This window comes from Cornus florida, unplaced genomic scaffold (genome assembly GCF_030987335.1).
Source record: "Cornus florida cultivar Cherokee Brave unplaced genomic scaffold, ASM3098733v1 CherokeeBrave_3.0.0_Hap2_Chr11, whole genome shotgun sequence".
Classification (NCBI taxonomy): domain Eukaryota; kingdom Viridiplantae; phylum Streptophyta; class Magnoliopsida; order Cornales; family Cornaceae; genus Cornus; species Cornus florida.
In genome coordinates this window covers 74,014,525-74,034,230 of record NW_026775581.1, presented here as the reverse complement: position 1 = coordinate 74,034,230, position 19,706 = coordinate 74,014,525, and the positions used below count along the sequence as shown (strand labels likewise).

The following is a 19,706-nucleotide window of genomic DNA, read 5'->3' as shown; positions in this document are numbered from 1 at the left end:
TGGGCACTACGAACTTCTTTGGCCTCTCAAATCGCAAGATCTCATCGGTGAACGGTGACTTCCACCAACTTCTTTGTGCTGCTGTACCCTTCTTTGGCTCTCTCGACTGTTCTGCTCGTTCGACCCTTGCCCGCAGTTCAGCATTCTCTCGGCGGAGGACATCATTTTGTTGCTGAAGCTCTTTGATTTCTTCTTGTGCTTTGGTCATGGTTGGGAAGACGCTTTTGCAATGGAACAGTCACAAATTAACAAACAGACCACAAAAACTTGGAATTTTTTTGGGGGCAGTGTTGGTTAGGTTAAAACCCTAGGAGAGAGAGAGGGAGTCCTTTTTAAGTTTTTTGGTTTGGAAAGGACTTCTTCTGGGCCGATGAACATGCTCTTATGAATCACGACCTGGACCCCACGCGTTCGGCTTTCCTCTCTTGGACTGGGCCGGCCTTGTCTGGTCTTCGTTACCAAGCTTCCAATTGGATATGTCCAGCTAAGATTGGGCATCCACACAGGTGTCAAGTTTTATTTTGAGGGGGATTTTTAATTTTTTAATTTTTTCAGTTTGCGCATGGTGCTTATCATTTTACTTAAATTGCGTTATCATACACTCAGAACTAGATAAACTACGCTTAGTTCAACATTAAGGCTCTGTTTGGCAAAGCCTTTGTTTCTGCTTGATTAGCCAAACACCATTATAAACGGCTTTCAAGTACCAAAAGTCAAAAGCAGTGTTTGAAAAGCCAATTCAAACAGGCTCTAAGCGCTAAATTGAGTTATCAAACAACATTAAGGTGTTATGTGATAAAACTGAAAATTTTAAAAGTTGAATTTTAAGTGCTGAAGTTTTTAAGCATTCAATGATAAGTAATGTCTCTGTCACTTAAAAATTTGTCCCATTTTCAGTGGTTTACCGTTTTCAGTTATATTCAAATTGCGTTATCAAACGCGCTTAATTGAAGAGTAAGCACTGAATTGAGTTATCAAACAACGAGATTTCTGTTATTGAGACCGAAAAATATATTCAACCATTTTCGAAGTTGATTATAAGGATTTCATTTCCATATTCTTTTGCTTTTTGCAAGGGATCCTTGAAATGACAAGGTCATGTTCTATTACTGTTATTTGTTTCATCCTTTTGTGCCTTCTTCACTACAAGGACTGCTTTGCTGAGGAAATAAGCATCTGTTGGGCTATGCATGGTTGTCTTCGACAACTGGTGGGTGATTTGATATGTAGGGCTATGCAATTTTATGGTCTTCGGTGGAAAGGGAGGAATAGAACCATTTCCAACTTAATCCAAACTGCAAATTTTGTGCCTTCTTAACTTTAAGTCTTGAATACGCGTTACAACCTAATCTGAATGGTCCGTCCACGTAATATATGGCCTAATTACAACCAAACCTGAGATTTGTCATTTTTTTGCAATGCATCCCTTAAGGTTGCCCATTTTTGCAAAGACCTCCCTTGTACAAAAATCAATCATTTTTTGTCAAAAAAATTAGTTGAAGTAACCAAAATACCCTTAAAGTGTCATGAAATTGAAAGAAAAAAAATCATGCACTAGTAGACCAAATATCCCCACTGCAATATTAATGTACTGTGCATTCATCTTCTCCAATAGAGAGAAAGATGGGAGTACTGTGTATTCACATAATAGCCATCACTACATTCATCTTCTTCAATCGTGAGAGAGAGAGAAAGTAGAAGATCTAATTATTGCTGATGTTGAAGAGGGTTATGTAAAATTCAATAATGTTCCGTATTCAGTTTTAGAAAGGGTTCAAAACTTTGAGGGTTACTTGGTTTGTAAAACTCAACCAAGCAGAATTTTTGTTTAGTTTTCTATTTTCAATTTTCTGAAGAAAAAAAAAAATATCTAATAGTTACAAACCAAACAAGCACTTGTGCTCTTTATTAATTTGTTAATAAATTATTATTATTATTATTTTGGGTAAGTAATAAAGTAAACTTACTATTATTTATTAGTATAATTCTACTTCAAACAAGTTTATAACTACCAATAACTTTCACCAAAGAAAAAATCATTCAACCTAGCCACAAAAATTACAGACTTGGCTTGGGGGAGTTGAAAAATTTACAAATCCTATCCAAAATAGATTCGGACCCTAGTCACCCTACTAGTAAAAAAAAATTTGGACAAGAGGCCCTCCCAAGTCCAACCCCTACAGCTTGTTTCTTCTTCCTCCTGCCAATAACAATACTACTATTGACAAGCAGCACGCATCATCAATATTGATTTACCCATTTAGGAATACTTGGGGGTCAGCAGTCAGCACTAAAAGTTACGAGTTCAATTTCAGCAAATACTACTGTTCTTCTAAACATGCCAAAAATCAACAGTAACATTATTCTTTTGCAATCTTTTCTGCGAAAAAAAAAAAATCAATGATAAATTCTTTGTTTTAGAATAGCACAACCAGAAATCAAGATAATGCTACATGTGAACCTCCAATTTGCACATAATTCTCCCAAAAGTGTGAAGGGAACATCATATAACAGTCTGACTATAATCTGCAAAAACCTACAAATTCATAGTTCCAAGGAACAATGACAAGTCTTGTCCTTTTTTCGCTCTCATAAAAAATGCATCTCGACGGATGACCTTGCAACCAGTTTGGTAGGGAAGCAGTGCAAACTGAAGGGATGTAGTTCAGGCAAAACATTTTACCACAATAAAACAAAAACTTCTAAAACATACATTGGGCTTTTCCTTCGCTCGTATGAGAGAGGAAAATGAATGAATTCTCTCTTTCCCGTCTTTTAGTGTCTCCTCTTCTCCTTTCAGCATAACAAAATGAGAGTAAGAGGCATAATCAATGCCATTATATACTAACAATTTAAAAGTAAGGTAGTATCAATAGGTACCAGAATGATGACTGACAACAAATCTAATGTGCAAATGATGACCAATCTCAGCTGCCACCCTTCTGCTTGAGTGTAATCTTGTCGCCCAAACTAAGAGCAATTCCTTGAGTCTTGCTCCTTATCCTAATATACCCACTCAGCTTAGCATCTGCTTGTTTCTCAATGCTCAGATTTACCAAAGCATCCTCCCCAAACACACTCTTCGCATACAAATTAGCAGCCAGGAATCCACACTCGCCATCCAGCGCGGATCTGAAATGCAAAGAAAACCAAGTATGACAGAACGCAAAAAAATAATGGCTTCCCAGCATTGTAAATAACTGTTTAGCTACAGAAAATAAAGTGCACAATGGAATTCTTTTTCTAGGGCATTGATCAAATGGCACATGATACTTCATAAGAAGAATGATCAGAAAGCTTGACCTAGACTGCCCCAGCCCATATTCCAAATGAGAGTTAATCCTATCGTAAGAAGAGTACAACAGGGGAAGAATTTAAGGAAGAATTTTTTTAAATGGTCTTGGATTTCTGTCCGTACATTTGGTTGACATCTCCATTGAGTCACTATTCTTTTTCTTTTGTGTGTGTTTTCTTTCTCCTGATTATGCAGTAGCACGCGACATTATCCTGTGACTATTTTACTCACTCACATGACGCGCAAACCTATAGTTTTGCCCAGAATCCAGTTGCCTGCCCAGTTTTCTCAACAATTGCACCCAGCATAAGTAGAGAAGAATTTGCATACTATAATTGTCTTGTTTCCAAATACTTTCCACAAAAACCTATTCCCTCCCTCCCCCCTTTGATAGGTAAGGCAAAACTCAATATTTTTTTCTTTTTGATAAGACTCACACACCCACTATTCCCCCAACATTTGCACCCAGCATAAGTAGAGAAACACTTGCATACTGTAATTGTCCTGTTTCCCACTACTTTCTACAGAAGCCCTTTTTTTTTCCCCCTTTCGATAGGCAAGACTCACTAATTCATTTTTTTTTTGGTAAGACAGACTCACACACCCACTATTCCCCCAACAGCGACTTGAACACTTAACCTCCCAGGTGGGAGGAGGACAACATACTACTTCTGGGCTAAGCCCTTGGTAGTTACAAAAGCCAAAATTGTTCAGATACAAACACTTCTCTTGAAACCTGCAAGATGGGATTCTTTTTTCCTCTACCACAAATCAGGCTTTCTGAGGAACAAGTTCAACTGGTGCTCAACCAGGTTTTAAACTGGCTAATGATCAAGCAACGTTTTGCACAGCAAGTCTATAGTTGATAATCATTTTTAGCTTTGCACTCTCTAGTTTATATATTCATAAATAACAGAAACATCAGTTATTAACTAAAATTAGTTTACAATCATTACAATTTATCTTGCAGTCACCTTTAACAAAGGAAATGTTTAGACAAATTTTACAAACATTTTCCCCATAAAAAGATCCATGGCAACCCTGATACTTTATAAGAAAGCAAAATAAAAATGTAAGAAACTACAGTAATGCCATGGCAATCACAAAAGCAAGCACCACCTCTCTGATACATGGTAACACTGCTAGTATGTCATGAAAAAATTATAAAGAATTTTTTTTAACAGCAGGCATAAAAAAGTAACTTACGGAGCAGTAAGGCACTTCATGTTGGTTGATTTGATAATGTGATCAAGAAATTCCTTCTCATCTTGAATTACAGTGTTGACAGCAACCTGCAATGCAGAAAAGGATAAAAAATCAAGTGGCCAATCAGGCACCAGCAAAATCATAAACAAAGTCACTTGCACCAATAAAGAACTCAGAGACATTAATAAAAGGAATGCCTAAAATAACGCAAGAAAATGCAAGATTCAGTTATGTGTGAATTGAACCGTTTCCAGGGTAAACAAAGATAGAGCATCAGACACTATATTTCACAGGTGGCTCCATGAGGGAGCAGAAGATTTGCGAGAGGGGCAGTTCCCCCCCTTTCTCGAATAGAAGATGTGGTTTGGCCCTACTGTCTCGCTTCAAGGCACATGGAGCCTTGATTGTGCCACGTGAACCTCTCCTGTGACTACCATGCAGACCTCTTCAATAGCCCTAGGAGCTTTCCTAGGGTGGGCGGCCAAGCCTCTATAAATACATGTTCTGAGGTTCTCACAAGTCATGCAATTTACATACTAGCTTTTGCTACTTTCTATCTCTAGAATTCTGAAGAGTTTCCTACGTTCTCTTTTGGAAATTGGAGCCCACTCTTCCATAGCTTGTTAAAAGATTTGTGAGTGTTTTACAGCCACAATAATTTACCCAAGCCGTTTCAAGATTGAAAGTTCGAAGGTTCACGGTGGACAGACAAGCAGTCGGTAAAACAGCCATATATACTTCATTACAACTCCGATTGACCTGAAATCAGCAGTGATGCGAAGCCAACATCTGGGGCGACAACAGAATTTTTGGAGGACGTTTGCCTACACTACTGGAGGTTTAAAGTTGCTGCTTCTGTTTTGAGTTTTGGTAGGAGAGCTCAAAATTTTAATTAAAGAACTCTCATTATTGGCAGCACTACGAATTGCTAAAAGGTATAGAATTTTTGCTCCTCTTGGTTCATGATTTACTACAACTAATGGAAATTTTTTTTAAAGCTTCCGCATATAGACCCGTTTTTCCAACAATTGATATCAGAGACAACCCATTACTTGTTGTAAATCATGTAGATCATATTAAAATCTTATTCATGGATCATATTTAATCATGGAAGCATGTTGTTCGTATGTGTTTTAATAATTGTTATATGCATAAATGTAAGGTTTTAATGTGGGTTTATGTTTATGCATGGATGAGACCTAGGGTTTATGTTTATTATTGTCTGATAATCATATTGGCCAAAACCTTAGAGAGAGAAACCCTACTGATGGAGGATATTGAAACCCTACTGATGGAGGATATTGAAACCCTAATCTTTGCATGGAGAGATAGAAACAAAAGGTTTCAAACCTGTTAATCAATCTGCATGAAGGACGCAATAGCGATGGTCAACTGTTTATATATGTGAAGCTACTTGATATTGGTTTTTATTGGGATATCAAGTATCACCAGGTTATATAACAAGTGTCCAAGCATGCATTTATTACTGGGTTATTTTGATACTGGCTTAACTAGGATACTCAGGTTTATAAATCTATGGAAATTTGTAATTACATAGATATATTACAATAGGGTGGTCAGTGTAATAAAGGACATTCTCGACCACCGTGTGTAATAATGGCTAACCCTAGGGGGTGTGACTGTAACTTATTACCCGTTATCTATATAGTACTAGATTGCCCGTTAGCTTATCAAGTTGAGTTCTTACTGGTCTTGATAGATTAATTGAGCTTCAAAGTATGATTAAGCTAGGCCTATTTATCTTACCAAGATGATATAGACATGAGCTACAGTAGCTTGGTTTGTTTCACAACCCTTTGTAAACTTATGCACCCTTCTCATTTATATTATTGCAATCCTTCAAAAAGAAAACAAAAAAAAGACCAAGCACTGAAATTCTTTAATTTGATCGTCACACTATCAATCTTACGGACCAAACACCGTCTGTGCAGAACAGGAAAACCATATCATGCATCTTACTAACTCAAATGTCTCAACTTACTAATTCAATAAATATCAGCAACATTTTTCCTTTGACAAGTCGAAAATATTAGCAACATAATACTAGTGCATTAAAAATCAGTCTGCATGACAAACAAGTGTAACAACTACCAGAAGTAAGCTTAGGTAAAGTTAGTTAGGAACTTAGGCATTCTCATTTTGTTTGCTAATCACAAAAAAATCAATTCAGCTGAGCAAATCAAAATAGAAACATATCACAACACAAATAGAAAGATCAAACAAAACAAGAATTCTGTCCTAAATAATTCAACTCTCCGGAATATTTGAATTTTGAAGTGATGTAACAAGAGCTATCTGTCCAAGAAATCAATTGCTTTAACAAAAACGGCATTCGAATTATAACAAGGAATTCTTTATTTTAAAAGCGCATGCACGTGTTTGGGTATATTTACCATTGATTGGTATAATGTAATGGTTAAGGCTAGGAGTGACCAAAAAAAAAAATACATGGGTTAGAGACTGAGGAAAACTCCCTTGTGCAAATCAGACAGACAGCAAGTGGTTTAAATTATTTTGAATTATAAACTGTCATCGATAAAAACAGCTGTTGGATTCGCAAGTTATGCAAAGTCATAGACGATTTAAAATACAATAATTGCCTGGGAAGATTGGTGGGGTAACAGAAGGCAGTAGAATGGCCAAATTCAATGAATCATATGCAGTAACAACTGTGACTACAGCAATTCTAACATTTTTAAGCAGGTCCTGAACACTAAGCAAAAAATTGAATCATATGCAGTCTGGATTAAAAATTCAATCATAATGGAAATGATTTAAATTAGTCCAGATTCATGGAGGAGTTAAGGGAGTGTTCCCACTCTAGTTTGCTCCTGAAGTTCGATTAATTTATCACTAGTGGCCTTTTAGTTATGTGAATCAAACCCTTCACATTTTCTTTTACAAAAATATTTTGGAAGCTTGCATCAAAAAATGAACACTCAGTTCAAAATTGTACTTGTGGAAATAAGTCAACAGAGGAATGGTTGAAGTACCTTGTTTTCCCACTCAAACTCTGCCCACATGGTCCTGAAAGCCACATCACTACACACAGCAGGAGAGATGTAGTCCATAATGTCAATGTGGATGTCATTGAGGACAACAACTGTCCGCTCAAGTACATTTGATGTCTCATAAACAATGTTCCCAAATATGACTCCAGTCTCAGTTGAGGACACCTTAATATTGGCCTTTATCTGCTTGCTTGATTCAGGAGCTAAAGTATAGTTCTGTGGACGATCAACTAGTTTAAGATCGCCCATAGTTGCCAACTCCAAGCACAAATTCTGGAGGGTCTCCTTGGTTCGATTAATAACCGTAACATCAAGGACAATATCGTAATGGTGGACTGTCACATAAGCTTCGGCATAAACTGGATCGCTAAATCCAGTGAGCTGCAGAATACGATTTAGCTTATTTGCGTCATCTCCATCCTTGATGAATTCCCCAGTAGCACGTTTCAAATCATCTTGGACCTCATCTTCCAACTCCAGCTGGCTCATACCCTGGAAAGTAGATAAAGCTGAGACACATCAGAAACAAATGGTATGCCATACACAAGGAGTCAAAAACTATCGAAGTAACAACAAAAATTACACAAACCTCACATTCATAAATGAAAGACACACTGAACGATTATCAGGTACCAACATAAGCCAAGAAGATCAAGCAGGATAATTTTTTTTTTTTTGGGGGGGGGGTGGTGGGGGTGGTTTTGCCGACACTATGCAGCAAGCTAAAATATTTCCACAAATATATTTCAATCCTATAAAAACTGTCCTAAGGAATCTCCTAAAGATGTAGTGAACATAATCTTTATTATATATAACATACATTTTTTTTTTTCATTTTGACTAACTAGGTAAAATTTCAACCAAAAATAAACAAACAAATAAAAAATCAACTATTTTGAAGCTTAGATAAAGTACTAGCACCATAAACTAAAATTTTACTTTGACGTTGAAGATGGATAATGGATGGACTTATCTATGAAAAAAATTTAGTAACAATTAGCAAGTATACAAAAAACAAGTGCACAAAAAGAAGAGAAAAGACAATGTGCACAGTTGGATCCATCCACTGGAAGTAGAACTGCAACTCTTTTAATAAAGGTATATATAACTACTCAAGTAAGTAAGGATTATGCAAAGAAAAAGGCTAATGTTAATAAACTTACTACAAAATGAGAAAGTGCAAATTGAGCTGACATTAGAATTAAGAAAAATAAAATATAGAAGTCAACAATAAAACGGTATGACGTTTATCAGGCTTTCTAAAATCAAATACAAACATCATTGCTGAAATTCTTACCCTCCTGCTCTTCAAATGGTAAAAGTCAATAAGGTCATCTGGTTGTGCATGACAAATCTGAGCCTTCGCTTTAATTTCCTCTGTTTCTCTGAACTGTTTATCTGAAAGCATTTTAACAAAACTTTCACGGCAGGACTGCAGCCATATCTTCCTGATCTCATCCCCAGTGTTGCAAAGCAATCTTATGCAGAGAACAATCCTATCATAAGAATCATTATCAATTGGGTGCGGAAGAAATGAAGATTGCCCTAACTGTAGCATTGAGACCATGATCAATAATGCTTGAGTGGAGGCTTTGTACACGTCAACTTTTGATGATTGAACCTCTTCCAATCTCAGAACAAGCTTTGTCAGCGTGCAGGCCACAACTGCCCCAAGGAAAAAGTCACCAGTGAGAAGAAGGGATCTCAGATTTCCAGAAGCCAAGGATCCTTGAACAATAGCAGGGGGCGAGAAAGCAGTTTCAGAGGCAGCACTCTGTGTAGCATAAGTCCCATCAGCAAGGATAGCTGGTCTTCTAGATGAAACTGTTATGGAGTTTACTTGATTAGACTTTTGTGAAGAATCAGTAGGTTCCCCTTCTTCTGATACCGAGTAAAATGGTAGGTCTCCGAGGCACTGCTTAATGGTTGCAATACCACTGTCAACTTCAGAAAGAGATAGGCAGTACTCTCCAACAATCCAAAGTGCACAGGAACACACCCGTGCTGCTCGGATCTGGTAGAAAGTGTCCAGTAGCCTGGTAATAATAGAAACCCTTAATTTTGGGTTGGTTTCAATTATCTCTCTCACAAAAACCACCACATCCATAGCTGAAGCAACATTGCTGTCGCCCAGGAAATCCATCAATAGATGAACCACTGTGCTTGCCACTTCTGGGAACTTGATTGCACAAGAATGAATGGCTTGAATAAGCATTTGCCGGTATTCTCCATTCTTCTCAAGCTCCCCGCTCTGAGTCTTAACAACTTCCTTCTTCAAAGTGAGAACAACCTCATTGATGTTACGAGGGGTGATCAACTCAAGAACAATATCAATTGTTTTCCTCCGAATGTCAAGATTCGGGCTTGAGAGTGCCCTAAGAACGTCCATAATCAAATCAACCATAATCTCTCTATGAGAGGATTTGAGTTCATTCAGCCGATCAAGCACAATAAGTTTAACATTGTTGTCACTCTGAGAGAGAATAAGCTGACAATAAGTATTGGCAGCAGCTCTAATAGCTGTAGGGGCAGAAGACAATGAAACAAGAGTGCTGGCACATTCATAAATAACAGCAGATGAAGGGGCATTCAGTAGAGATATAATGATCTTTATGTATTTCCCTTTCTCACCCTTATTTGCTCTACATACTTTTCGGATCAACTCCAACACAACCATCTGAAGCAATTCTCCCCAGTCTGGTACTTTATCAACATGAGTCAAAAGGTAATTAATGGCGCGATCCTGGGCACAAGTAAAAAGCATAAGAAATGCATTCCTCCTGGCGGACTGATCCTGCTCTGTTGAAAGAACCTTCTCAATCATCTCTGGTGCATCAACCAAAAGTTGCTCACCATGTGGAAGCTTGTAAATTGCCATCACAGCAAGAATCGCATTCCGCCTAATAAACGGGTGCCGATGCTCCAAATTTGCCAAAACGGAAGGAATCAAAGGCTCAATAATCTCCACCTCATTCAAACGACAAAGAAATCGTAGCGTTACCCCCCGAATGTACTCATTCGGATGCTGAAGATTGTTCCTCAAATTTTGACATATCAAAATCATTTCAGGTAAAACCCGACCTTTGGCATCGGTTTTCTCAATGATCTCCAAATAAAGAAGCAATAGTTTCTGAATCGTGTGGTCTTCAGATGGTAACACATATCTAACAATTGTTATGAAAAGCTGAGGCAGGGTTTCACCATTCAACAAAAGCATAATTGCTTTTTTCATGGCATCCACCTTTGCAGGAACATCGTTCCCTTCAAGAGCTTCCTTGATCTCATTCGCAAGAGCAGGTGTCCCTTTGTCAAAGTGAATCAAAAGCGAGCAGGATTTCTCCATAGTGCCACCCTTGTTTTACAATCACACTCTGAAACTAAATTTAAACATTCTCAAGTCAGATCCAGAAATTAATCTTAAATCTGACTATCTATGAACATAATATAGGAATGGCACTCGTGGGTAACCTTGATGGAGCATACAAAATGTGCAACGAGAGAGAAAACGAGATAAGTTCAAATTTTAAGCCCAAATCAGAATAGATACGGGTATATATATACACAGACACACACAGATATAGTTGAATAAAAGACAATAACACATATAGAGGGAGAAAATGAGAGACGATCAAATTTTAAGCCCAAATCAGAAAAGATACAGGTATATACACAGACATACACAGAGATATAGTTAAATATAAAAGACAATAACATTTATACAAAATAGATCTGGCTTAAGGTTAACGATTTAAGGGGCTTAGTACAAATATTATTGAGCTTGCAACTAGATCTGTTCGTTCCCTCGGTTTCTACTTGCAAACAAAAGATAAAAATTTTGCCCTTGTTTTCTGATAAACAATTGATACTAGTAGATTCATAAATTCTCAATTCAGATCCAAATTGAAACCTAAATCTGTCTGAAATTTATTGAGAGAGAGAGAGACTAAACTTACCAGTCCGATTCAGAAATTCAATCCCAATCTTCTCAAATCCTCCGTGCGGAGAGGAAAAACAAAGTCTCAATTTTGCAGATGTGTGTATAGTGTGTGTGTGTGTATATATATATAGTGTGTGTATAGAGAGAGAAATAGAGCAGATCTGCGATCACAGCAACAGAGAGTGTGATTATATATATGAGTCTATCACAAGTGTTTGGGTGTAATATTTCAGATCTGCGATCCGCACAGTGTGTTGTATTGCAACGGACGACCAAGCGATTGTGTAACTTCACTGTAAACTTATTCGGCTAAATTAGTAACCGTGCGAGAAAAAGTAAAAGAATAATTTATTAGGGATCTCGGCCAATCAAGTGTTGCAAATGCAATCAAATAGGAGTAACAGGGTGAAGTACACTCACACCTACGAGATTTGGTACAAAAATATTTTTAAAAAATTTACTTATTTTTTAGGCAAAAATACCCCTGAATGTTTAAAAATAGAAAAACACACCCTTTTACATAAAAAATTAACTAAATTACCGTTTGACCGTTTAGGAGACTTTTTTTAACTTTACAATTTAATAAATTAGACCAATCTACCCTCATTAATAATTTATGCATAAAAAAAATTTTAAAAAAAGTAAAAAAAAAAAACTTTATATTATTCACTTTTTTTTAATTATTTACTTAAAAAATATACCAACTTCTTAAAAATGTAGACGTCTAAAATGATTTTTTGATTCAATACATATATTTCAAATAAATTATATATTGTTATTACTTCTTTTCTTTTTCTTTTTTATTTTTAAATTAAGATGCTTAATTCTTCCATCTAAAAAAATGAAATCAATCTCTTTTCTTTAAAAATAAAAAATATGGTACCAATATAACTTTATGCATCTTAAATTATATATAAAATATTACTCATTTCCCAATATAAAAGAAAATAGGTATCAGTATAACTTTATGCATGCCTTTATTTTATTTATTTTTTTTCCCTTTGTTTTATTATTATTATTTTCCCTTTTATGTTGAGATATGCATAATATTTGATATATAATTTAAGATGCATAAAGTTATACTGGTACCATATTTTTTATTTTTAAGGAAAAAATATTGGTTTAATTTTTTTAGATGAAAGAATTAAGCATCTTAATTTAAAAATAAAAAAGAAAAAGAAAAGAAGTAATAACAAAATATAATTTATTTGAAATATATGTATTGAATCAAAAAATTATTTTAGACGCCTACATTTTCAAGAAGTTGGGACATTTATAAAGTAAATAAAAAAAAAAAAAAAAAAAAGTGAACAATATAAAGTTTTTTTTTTTTTTTTTTTTTTACTTTTTTTTATGCATAAATTGTTCATGAGGGTATATTGGTCCAATTTATTAAATTATAAAGTTAAAAAAATCTCTTAAACGGTCAACGGATAATTTGGTCAATTTCTCATGTAAAGGGGTGTCTTTGTCCATTTTTTAACATTTAGGAAGTATCTTTGTCCAAAAAATAAGTAAATTTCATCTGAATGTCCTTTTATCAAACCTTAAGGGGTGTGGTTGTACTTTACCCTAACATTTTTTTTTTGATGATGTCACCTAATAATTTCAAAGAAAATTAGAATAATAATTATAGTACAAAATTTGACACTCGACACGATATAAACGAGTTCGGATTTATTTTAAATGGACTTGGGTTATAATCGAGTCAATATTATTAACCCATTTAATTAATAGTGTTGTGTTAAGATTGAAGAGTTCAACACATGTAATTCGTTTAGATCCATTTAGTTAAAAGTTTCGTAATCGTATTAATATCACTCGTGTAACTCGTTACCTGTTTAGACCCAATTACTATGAATAGCTATGCCATTTCAACATAAGTTTTATATATATATATATATTAGCTCTTTAACTATTGTATATATTTTAAAGTATTTATTGTTTGATTGTGTATTATAGATAATCTAAATAATATAATATATGATTGTGTATCATAGATTAACATGCCTAACTCGTTTAATAAACAGATCGGGTCAGTGTTAAAGGTTCCTAACGCGATTATTAAATGGATCGTGTTTGGATTAACTTCTTCAATTGAATACTCTTAGGTGAACAAGACACGATTATGACACACGAACACAAATTGGCACCCCTAAAAAATACAACAAAAAATATATATATAGGTGCAATTGGTCGGTTGGTCCCCTGCCTACCCGGATGGGCTCACCCGGATGCCTTTAGATCGGGGGCTTGGTGTGACACCGAATTAAGGATTGAGTGTGGCGACCTTATGGACGGGTGTGTGTGAGCGTGTGCAGGTGGTACTAGTAGACTACTACACTGGACAAGTTACAGGTGCACAATCCCACATCGTCTGGGTGTGGAAGAGGTCAGCGCTATATGTAGATTCAACACCCTTTTATAACACAACGCGTTTTAAAGCCATGAACTCGTCAGAACTTTGGAGTTAAGCGTGTTTAACCTGGAGAAGTACCAGGATGGGTGACCCCTGGGAAGTCTTTAGTCTAGGTGAGCCAAAAGTGAACAATATTGTGTCTGACTAAGGTGACACAACGCGTTTTAAAGCCATGCCGGCCGTGGACTTACCAGAATGTGATGTTTCTGATTTTTCAGCATTTTCATTTTTCCAATAATTCATGGAGACAAGGGTATTTCTGTCTTTTCGCATGTTGTGTTCGAGATTGTGGTTGGGTCCATTTGTATTGTGCATTTTAATTTATGTGGGTTGAGTAGTATTTTTATGTAGTGGTGCACTATATGAGTTGTGTGGTGTAGAAAATGGAAGATTAAAGAAAAAGAGTAAATAAAAAGAAATTTCGGGGCCCACCACTATTTCAAAAGTGGTCTAGAGACCACTATTTTGCTTCACACTTTCTCTCCCCGTAAATCCCTCTTCACTCTCAATTTATCTTCCATTTTTCTTTTCTTTTTGAGACAAACTTTGATCCTTGAGTTCATCTTCATTACTTGTCGGAATTGGGTGCCATTTGAGGCAAAACGACGAGCGCGACGAGCTCTACGCATCCATACAAGCAATTTCAGTTTTAGTTCCCTCCTTGGAGTTCGAATCTGGGGAGCCATTATTAGGGTTTTGATGCAAACTTAAGGTAGGGGCATCTTAATTCATGTTTTCTTGCTCTTTTGTGAATTATACCTTCCCTGTGTGATAATGTGTTTAATTTAGGAGTTAATTGTATCAATGATTATATTAGTGATGTCTAGAGAATTTCATGATATTGAATGTGACTTGTATTATGTGAAAAGTATGTCTAGATGCTACCTTGTTGTGTTTAATTTGACGATAATCCATTTTGAAATGTTGAACATGATATATGCTTGAGTGGTTGTTGTTGTTATTTAAATGTCTTAATTTTGGAACCATGGAGCATATATACACAAATGCATCATTAGGTTGCATGAAATGGGAGGAATTGGTTTTGAAATGAAAAAGGGGATTTTTGGGATATGAATGTTTTGGAAATGGTTTTATGCAAACCCGGTCGCTGCAGGGTTACCAACGGGCCGGAGGTTAATATAGCTTAGGGGGGAACTAGGGAGTCGCCCTAGCGTGGTTAAGCTAGCTGGGCCCCATAATGACGCCGCGAGGTTACCAAGGGTCAAGGACACTAGCCAATCCTCCTCTCGTGTCGCGGCGCGGTTACCAAAGGGCGGGCTGTATTAACATTTGGAAAGTGATGGTTTTGAGAATGAAAATGGGGAGTGGCATTAGCATGCATTCGCATTCCACGGCATAACGTTCTTTGTATTCTAATTTGGTTGGAATAATGTATTAATCCCCTATGTTGCATGCTTCCTATTTCCCATTGGCCTATGCTTTGATTGGATTCACGGGGACACAAGACGCATGTCTTAAGTGTCACCTACTGAGCATATAGCTCACTCTACTATATATTATTATTATTTTTTTTCAGGTCTTGGAAAAGAACCGGCGGATGCCAATCCACCTCAAAATTGAAAGATGTTTGAAGATGATTTTTTTTGCTATTTTGTATTTGACCATTGCACGTATAATCATAATTTTTGGAGAATATAAATAAGTTTGCAATTATGGCCATTGGATAATGTAATTAAGTTTTAACCAATCATAAGCCTTTTTGTGTATTTGAGTAACGTGTGGTAGTTCATGTTGTTGATGGTTATTGTATTTTTATTTGATGTTAAAATGTATTTATTATTTTTGTACATTAAATCCTCTAGTGTATTTTAGTGACATATGGCAAATTGTGATAGGAACGTGGTTATTGTTGAAGTTGGAATGTATTAATTTTGTACGTAAGTGTAGTCACGTGGGTGGTTAAACGAACAAAAGTTGGAGTACAGGGTCACACAGGACAGTGGAAAGTGGGAGTGAAGATTTTCTAGAACCGGTCGACGTATAACCCAAACCGGTCGATCGGTATCTTCACAGTATGTTTGAGCAATTCACGTCCCAAACCAGTTGACTGGTATCCCAAATCAGTCGACCGGTATCATGGCAGTGGGTTTTCCTACTGTTCATATCCCAAACGACGTATAAGGAGTATACGTCGACCGGTTCTGCCTTTTCATGTAATTACCAATTTAAGTTCTTAAAATTACACTTTGGCATCATTTGAAGTTGAAATTAATTATTTTTATGACCCAATTAAATGTCATAATTTTATTTTTGCCTCAAAAGGACTGTTTTACCCCGGACCTCATTTTAATTATTGTGTGATGCACGTAAATGATTATGACGTCCTTTGGGTCTTAATTTATTGAAATATGGCAAATTACCATCTTGCCCTTTTTGGAACTCAACATTTTAATTTAACGTGAAATTACCATTTTACCCTTGGATGTTTTTAGGCCGGGTTAGGACCCGTTTAATGATCCAGATCCATGAGAAGCTGGGTCGTTACACAGAACTCCGGAGTCAAGCATGTTTAACCTTTAGTAATAGAGTCTGGCTCTGATACCTATAATAGATGAGCACTTGCTCATTTACCCAAAAGCTAAGAACCCGTTTGGGGTTGTTGTTGGAATAAATAAATATAAAAAAATGCTTTTATAAGTATAGCTCTAAAAAAATTGCAGTTAGTAATAAGTATGTTAGGCGTTTGGCGACACAATATAATAAGTACTTTACACAATTAAATTATTTTTTAATTTGTTTGATAATAATTTTTTATAAAACACTTTTATTGCTAATTTTACAATAATATCCTTTAATATGATATTACCATATTTGATAATATTAACTTTATTAAGTAAGGAATGTAATTGTCTTTATAAAAAATTAAAAGGACAAAATTATCTAACAAAAAATAGTTATTTAAAATATTCAACTTATACTCAAAACCCAGTTTAAAAGCATATTTAAATGCAACTTTTTCAAAAGAAAAACGCTTTTAAGCAGTAGATAAACAATTCCAAACGGGCTCTTAAACTATTAGGTAGTGCTGCATATCCATCCATTTATATTCATTTTACTTTCCATCTAGATCCTAGGACAATTACCCCTTGTAACAATAGGCATAATAACACATTCACATAATAAAATACAGCATAATTTTAATTATGTTGTATTTAGAAGATTTAGAAGCATGGAATGGGTATTTTGGATTTGAATCTAAGAAAATTTAGTTTAAAATTTATAATTAATTTTTTTCCATCTTAAATCCAAATTGTGGATGGTACTCCCATATATAGCATTGGTGTATTTGTATCTATATCAGAGTTTGCAACACGGTACTAAGAAATCACTATTGTCACTCTTAATTATTTTTTTGGGTTAAATGTGATTGGATTAATTATTAAATTTTAGTCAATGTAATTGTTAAAAAGACTTTATAACTATATTTTTTATTACGCTAATGTGAACATTTTTCAAAACTTAAAATGAATTAGAAAAAAATAGCGTGAAGCAAAAGTCGCAAGAAATTTTTTTAAACAAATTTGTTTTAATTTTATCTTAAGGGAATTTTGTGAATGTCGTTATTCAAAAGTGAAGTATCGTCCTTATTTGCTCAATTTTAAAAATATAGGGAATTCTTTTTTTTGAACATAAGGGATATTTGCACATTGTGTATATAGCAGGTCTTCTTCTTCTTCTTTTTTTTTTTTTTTTTTTTTTTTTTTTTTTTTTTTTTTTTTTTTTTGCATTTTATCATGAATATTTTTAAATTAAGGATATAATTATAATTTTTAAAAATATTAAAGGGAGTAAGTATTTAATTTTTTTTTTAGTACTGTTACAAAAATCCATCGTTTTTTTAATTATCCAAATAAATAGAGTCTAATAAGTACCTAAGTTACATAATCTTTTTAAAGAAGTATCGCTCTCACGCTATGCACACAAATTGGCGCTCTGAGAGCAAATCATTCTATAATTCGTAAATTCAATTTTGTCAATTTATGAATTCAATTTGTGAATCTTCAAAATTACAACGATTTCTCATTCATTAATTATGGACAATTAAATTATGGCGATGCTTGGTTCCTTCTAAAGTGAAACATTTTATATGGCAGTACTGTCACGAAGCTATTTCTACAGGAAATGCTCTTATGTTTAAACGATGTTTGGAGTCTCGTATCTGTCCCAGATGTGGTTTAGAGGAGAAGGACGTTCTTCATTTATTTTTTTATTATCCTCACTCTCTGCAAGTATGGAAATTATCGCCCTTTCGATTCGATTTTTCCTTTGAGCATTTACAGTCTTTTGTGGACGGATGGTATCGTATTGTTTCCCATGCTGAATCTTCACCGGATAAAATTTTTGTTTTGGGGTTATCTTCTTTTTGTGTTTGGTTTCTATGGAAGGCTAGAAATAGAAAGTTTTTGAGGGTGAGGTATGGAAGCCGGATGCGGTGGTTAGTCTAGCTGTGTGTCACTTTTGGGAATTTAAAGAGGCTCAGCTTAACTGCACGAAGATGGGGCAGGAATGTGTGTGTACCTCCTCACCGACTTGGCTGCCTCCTTTGTCTGGGTTTGTGAAGTGTAATATTGATGCTAGATTTCAATTGCATCCTGGTTTGGGTGGAGGGGGTGTAGTCTTTCGGGATTCTAATGGAACCATACTTCATGCTGTGGTGTTTAAACAATTTCCTTGTTCTTTGGCTTTAGTGGCAGAGGCATTTATTTTCGCTGTGTTGTCTTTTGGGCTAGTTCTCTTGGTTATCAACATGTGTGTTTTAAATCTGATGCGAAATTGGTTGTGAATGCTTTGGCCAAAGTCAGCTCTTGTCCATATGAAATTACTTCAGTTGTGTTCGATATTCATCAGGGTTTGAAAGCTTTCTCTAGGACTTTGTTTTCTCATGCCTGGCGATTTAGTAATCGGGTGGCTCATGCCCTTGCTCAGCTTTCACGTGACCTATTGGACTTTGATCGAGTGTTTGAGACTTTTCCTCTTCTGATTGCTGCTTTGGCCTCGGGTGATGCTATGGGGTTTCATGCTCGATTCCTTTGTGGGTTCTGGTTTTGTTGGTTTCTTTGTTTGGCTGTTATTGTTGTTGCCAGGAAAAAGAAAAAGAAAAAAAAAAAAAAATTATGGACAATTAAATGTGATATTTATTATTGAAAGCAATTACCAAAATGTATCTAATATGGTATAAAAATGATTAGAAATATATTGAACTAAGAATAAACTTATGATTAAAAAAAGAATAATAAATCTTTGTCATATTATATTATAGTTAACTTTATATTGGTCACTTTTGTTTTGTCACATCTAAGTGTGCAATCAAATTATACAAATACTTTTTTTGTTAAGTCCTTCGAATTATTTATTTATTATTATTATTATTATTATTATTTTAGTTGTTTAAAGTATTCATTTTATGTACAAATTAAACAATATGACCTTTAAGAATGTATAATAAATATATAAATTTCTAAGATTGCATTTCTCTAAAAAGAATATATATGTTATAATATTTATATTTTAATTATTACTAATATTATGTATCTCCTGGTATATTTGAAATAATGTCACTTTTAACTCAAATATATTTTCTAGTAAATAACATACAAAATGTGCAAATGTTCTGGGGTGATTAAATTTTATTTGTCCAAGCTTCCACTCTCACACCCGTTTCTATTTTATTTGACTTAAATAAGGACTCTGGGAAGTAAGGATCCTCTCCAACACAGGAGAGATCCAGCACAGAATTCAGTGGCACGTGCTCCCAATCTAATTAGCTCCCATTTTACAACAATCAAAATATACGGC

At 35.1% G+C, this 19,706-nt stretch overlaps 1 protein-coding gene across 3 annotated transcripts; it reads right to left on the bottom strand.

The window, feature by feature from the left end:
• Positions 1–2,376: 2,376 nt before the first annotated feature.
• Positions 2,377–11,749, bottom strand: LOC132285459 (coatomer subunit beta-1). Of its 3 annotated transcripts, none has more exons than XM_059787652.1 (6): positions 11,487–11,749; positions 8,831–10,910; positions 7,516–8,025; positions 4,502–4,587; positions 2,881–3,132; positions 2,377–2,793 (listed from the first exon to the last, which is right to left on the bottom strand). In XM_059787652.1, exons 2-5 carry the CDS (start codon positions 10,874–10,876, stop codon positions 2,928–2,930), a joined length of 2,847 nt encoding a protein of 948 aa, XP_059643635.1. In that variant the 5' UTR covers positions 10,877–10,910; positions 11,487–11,749; the 3' UTR covers positions 2,377–2,793; positions 2,881–2,927. The 3 variants fall into 3 exon arrangements, with proteins under 3 accessions (XP_059643635.1, XP_059643637.1, XP_059643636.1); XM_059787654.1 differs by having other exon boundaries at positions 2,377–2,790; XM_059787653.1 differs by having other exon boundaries at positions 8,831–10,904.
• Between the last annotated feature and the right edge of the window lie 7,957 nt (positions 11,750–19,706).

Coding starts and splice junctions, on each gene's coding strand:
- LOC132285459 (XM_059787652.1), bottom strand. CDS start 10,876: ATGGAGAAATCCTGCTCGCTTTTGATTCACTTTGACAAAGGGACACCT. Junction 8,026..8,830: donor ACCATTTGAAGAGCAGGAGG/GTAAGAATTTCA, acceptor TCTACTTTCCAG/GGTATGAGCCAGCTGGAGTT. Junction 3,133..4,501: donor ATGAAGTGCCTTACTGCTCC/GTAAGTTACTTT, acceptor TTTGCATTTCAG/ATCCGCGCTGGATGGCGAGT.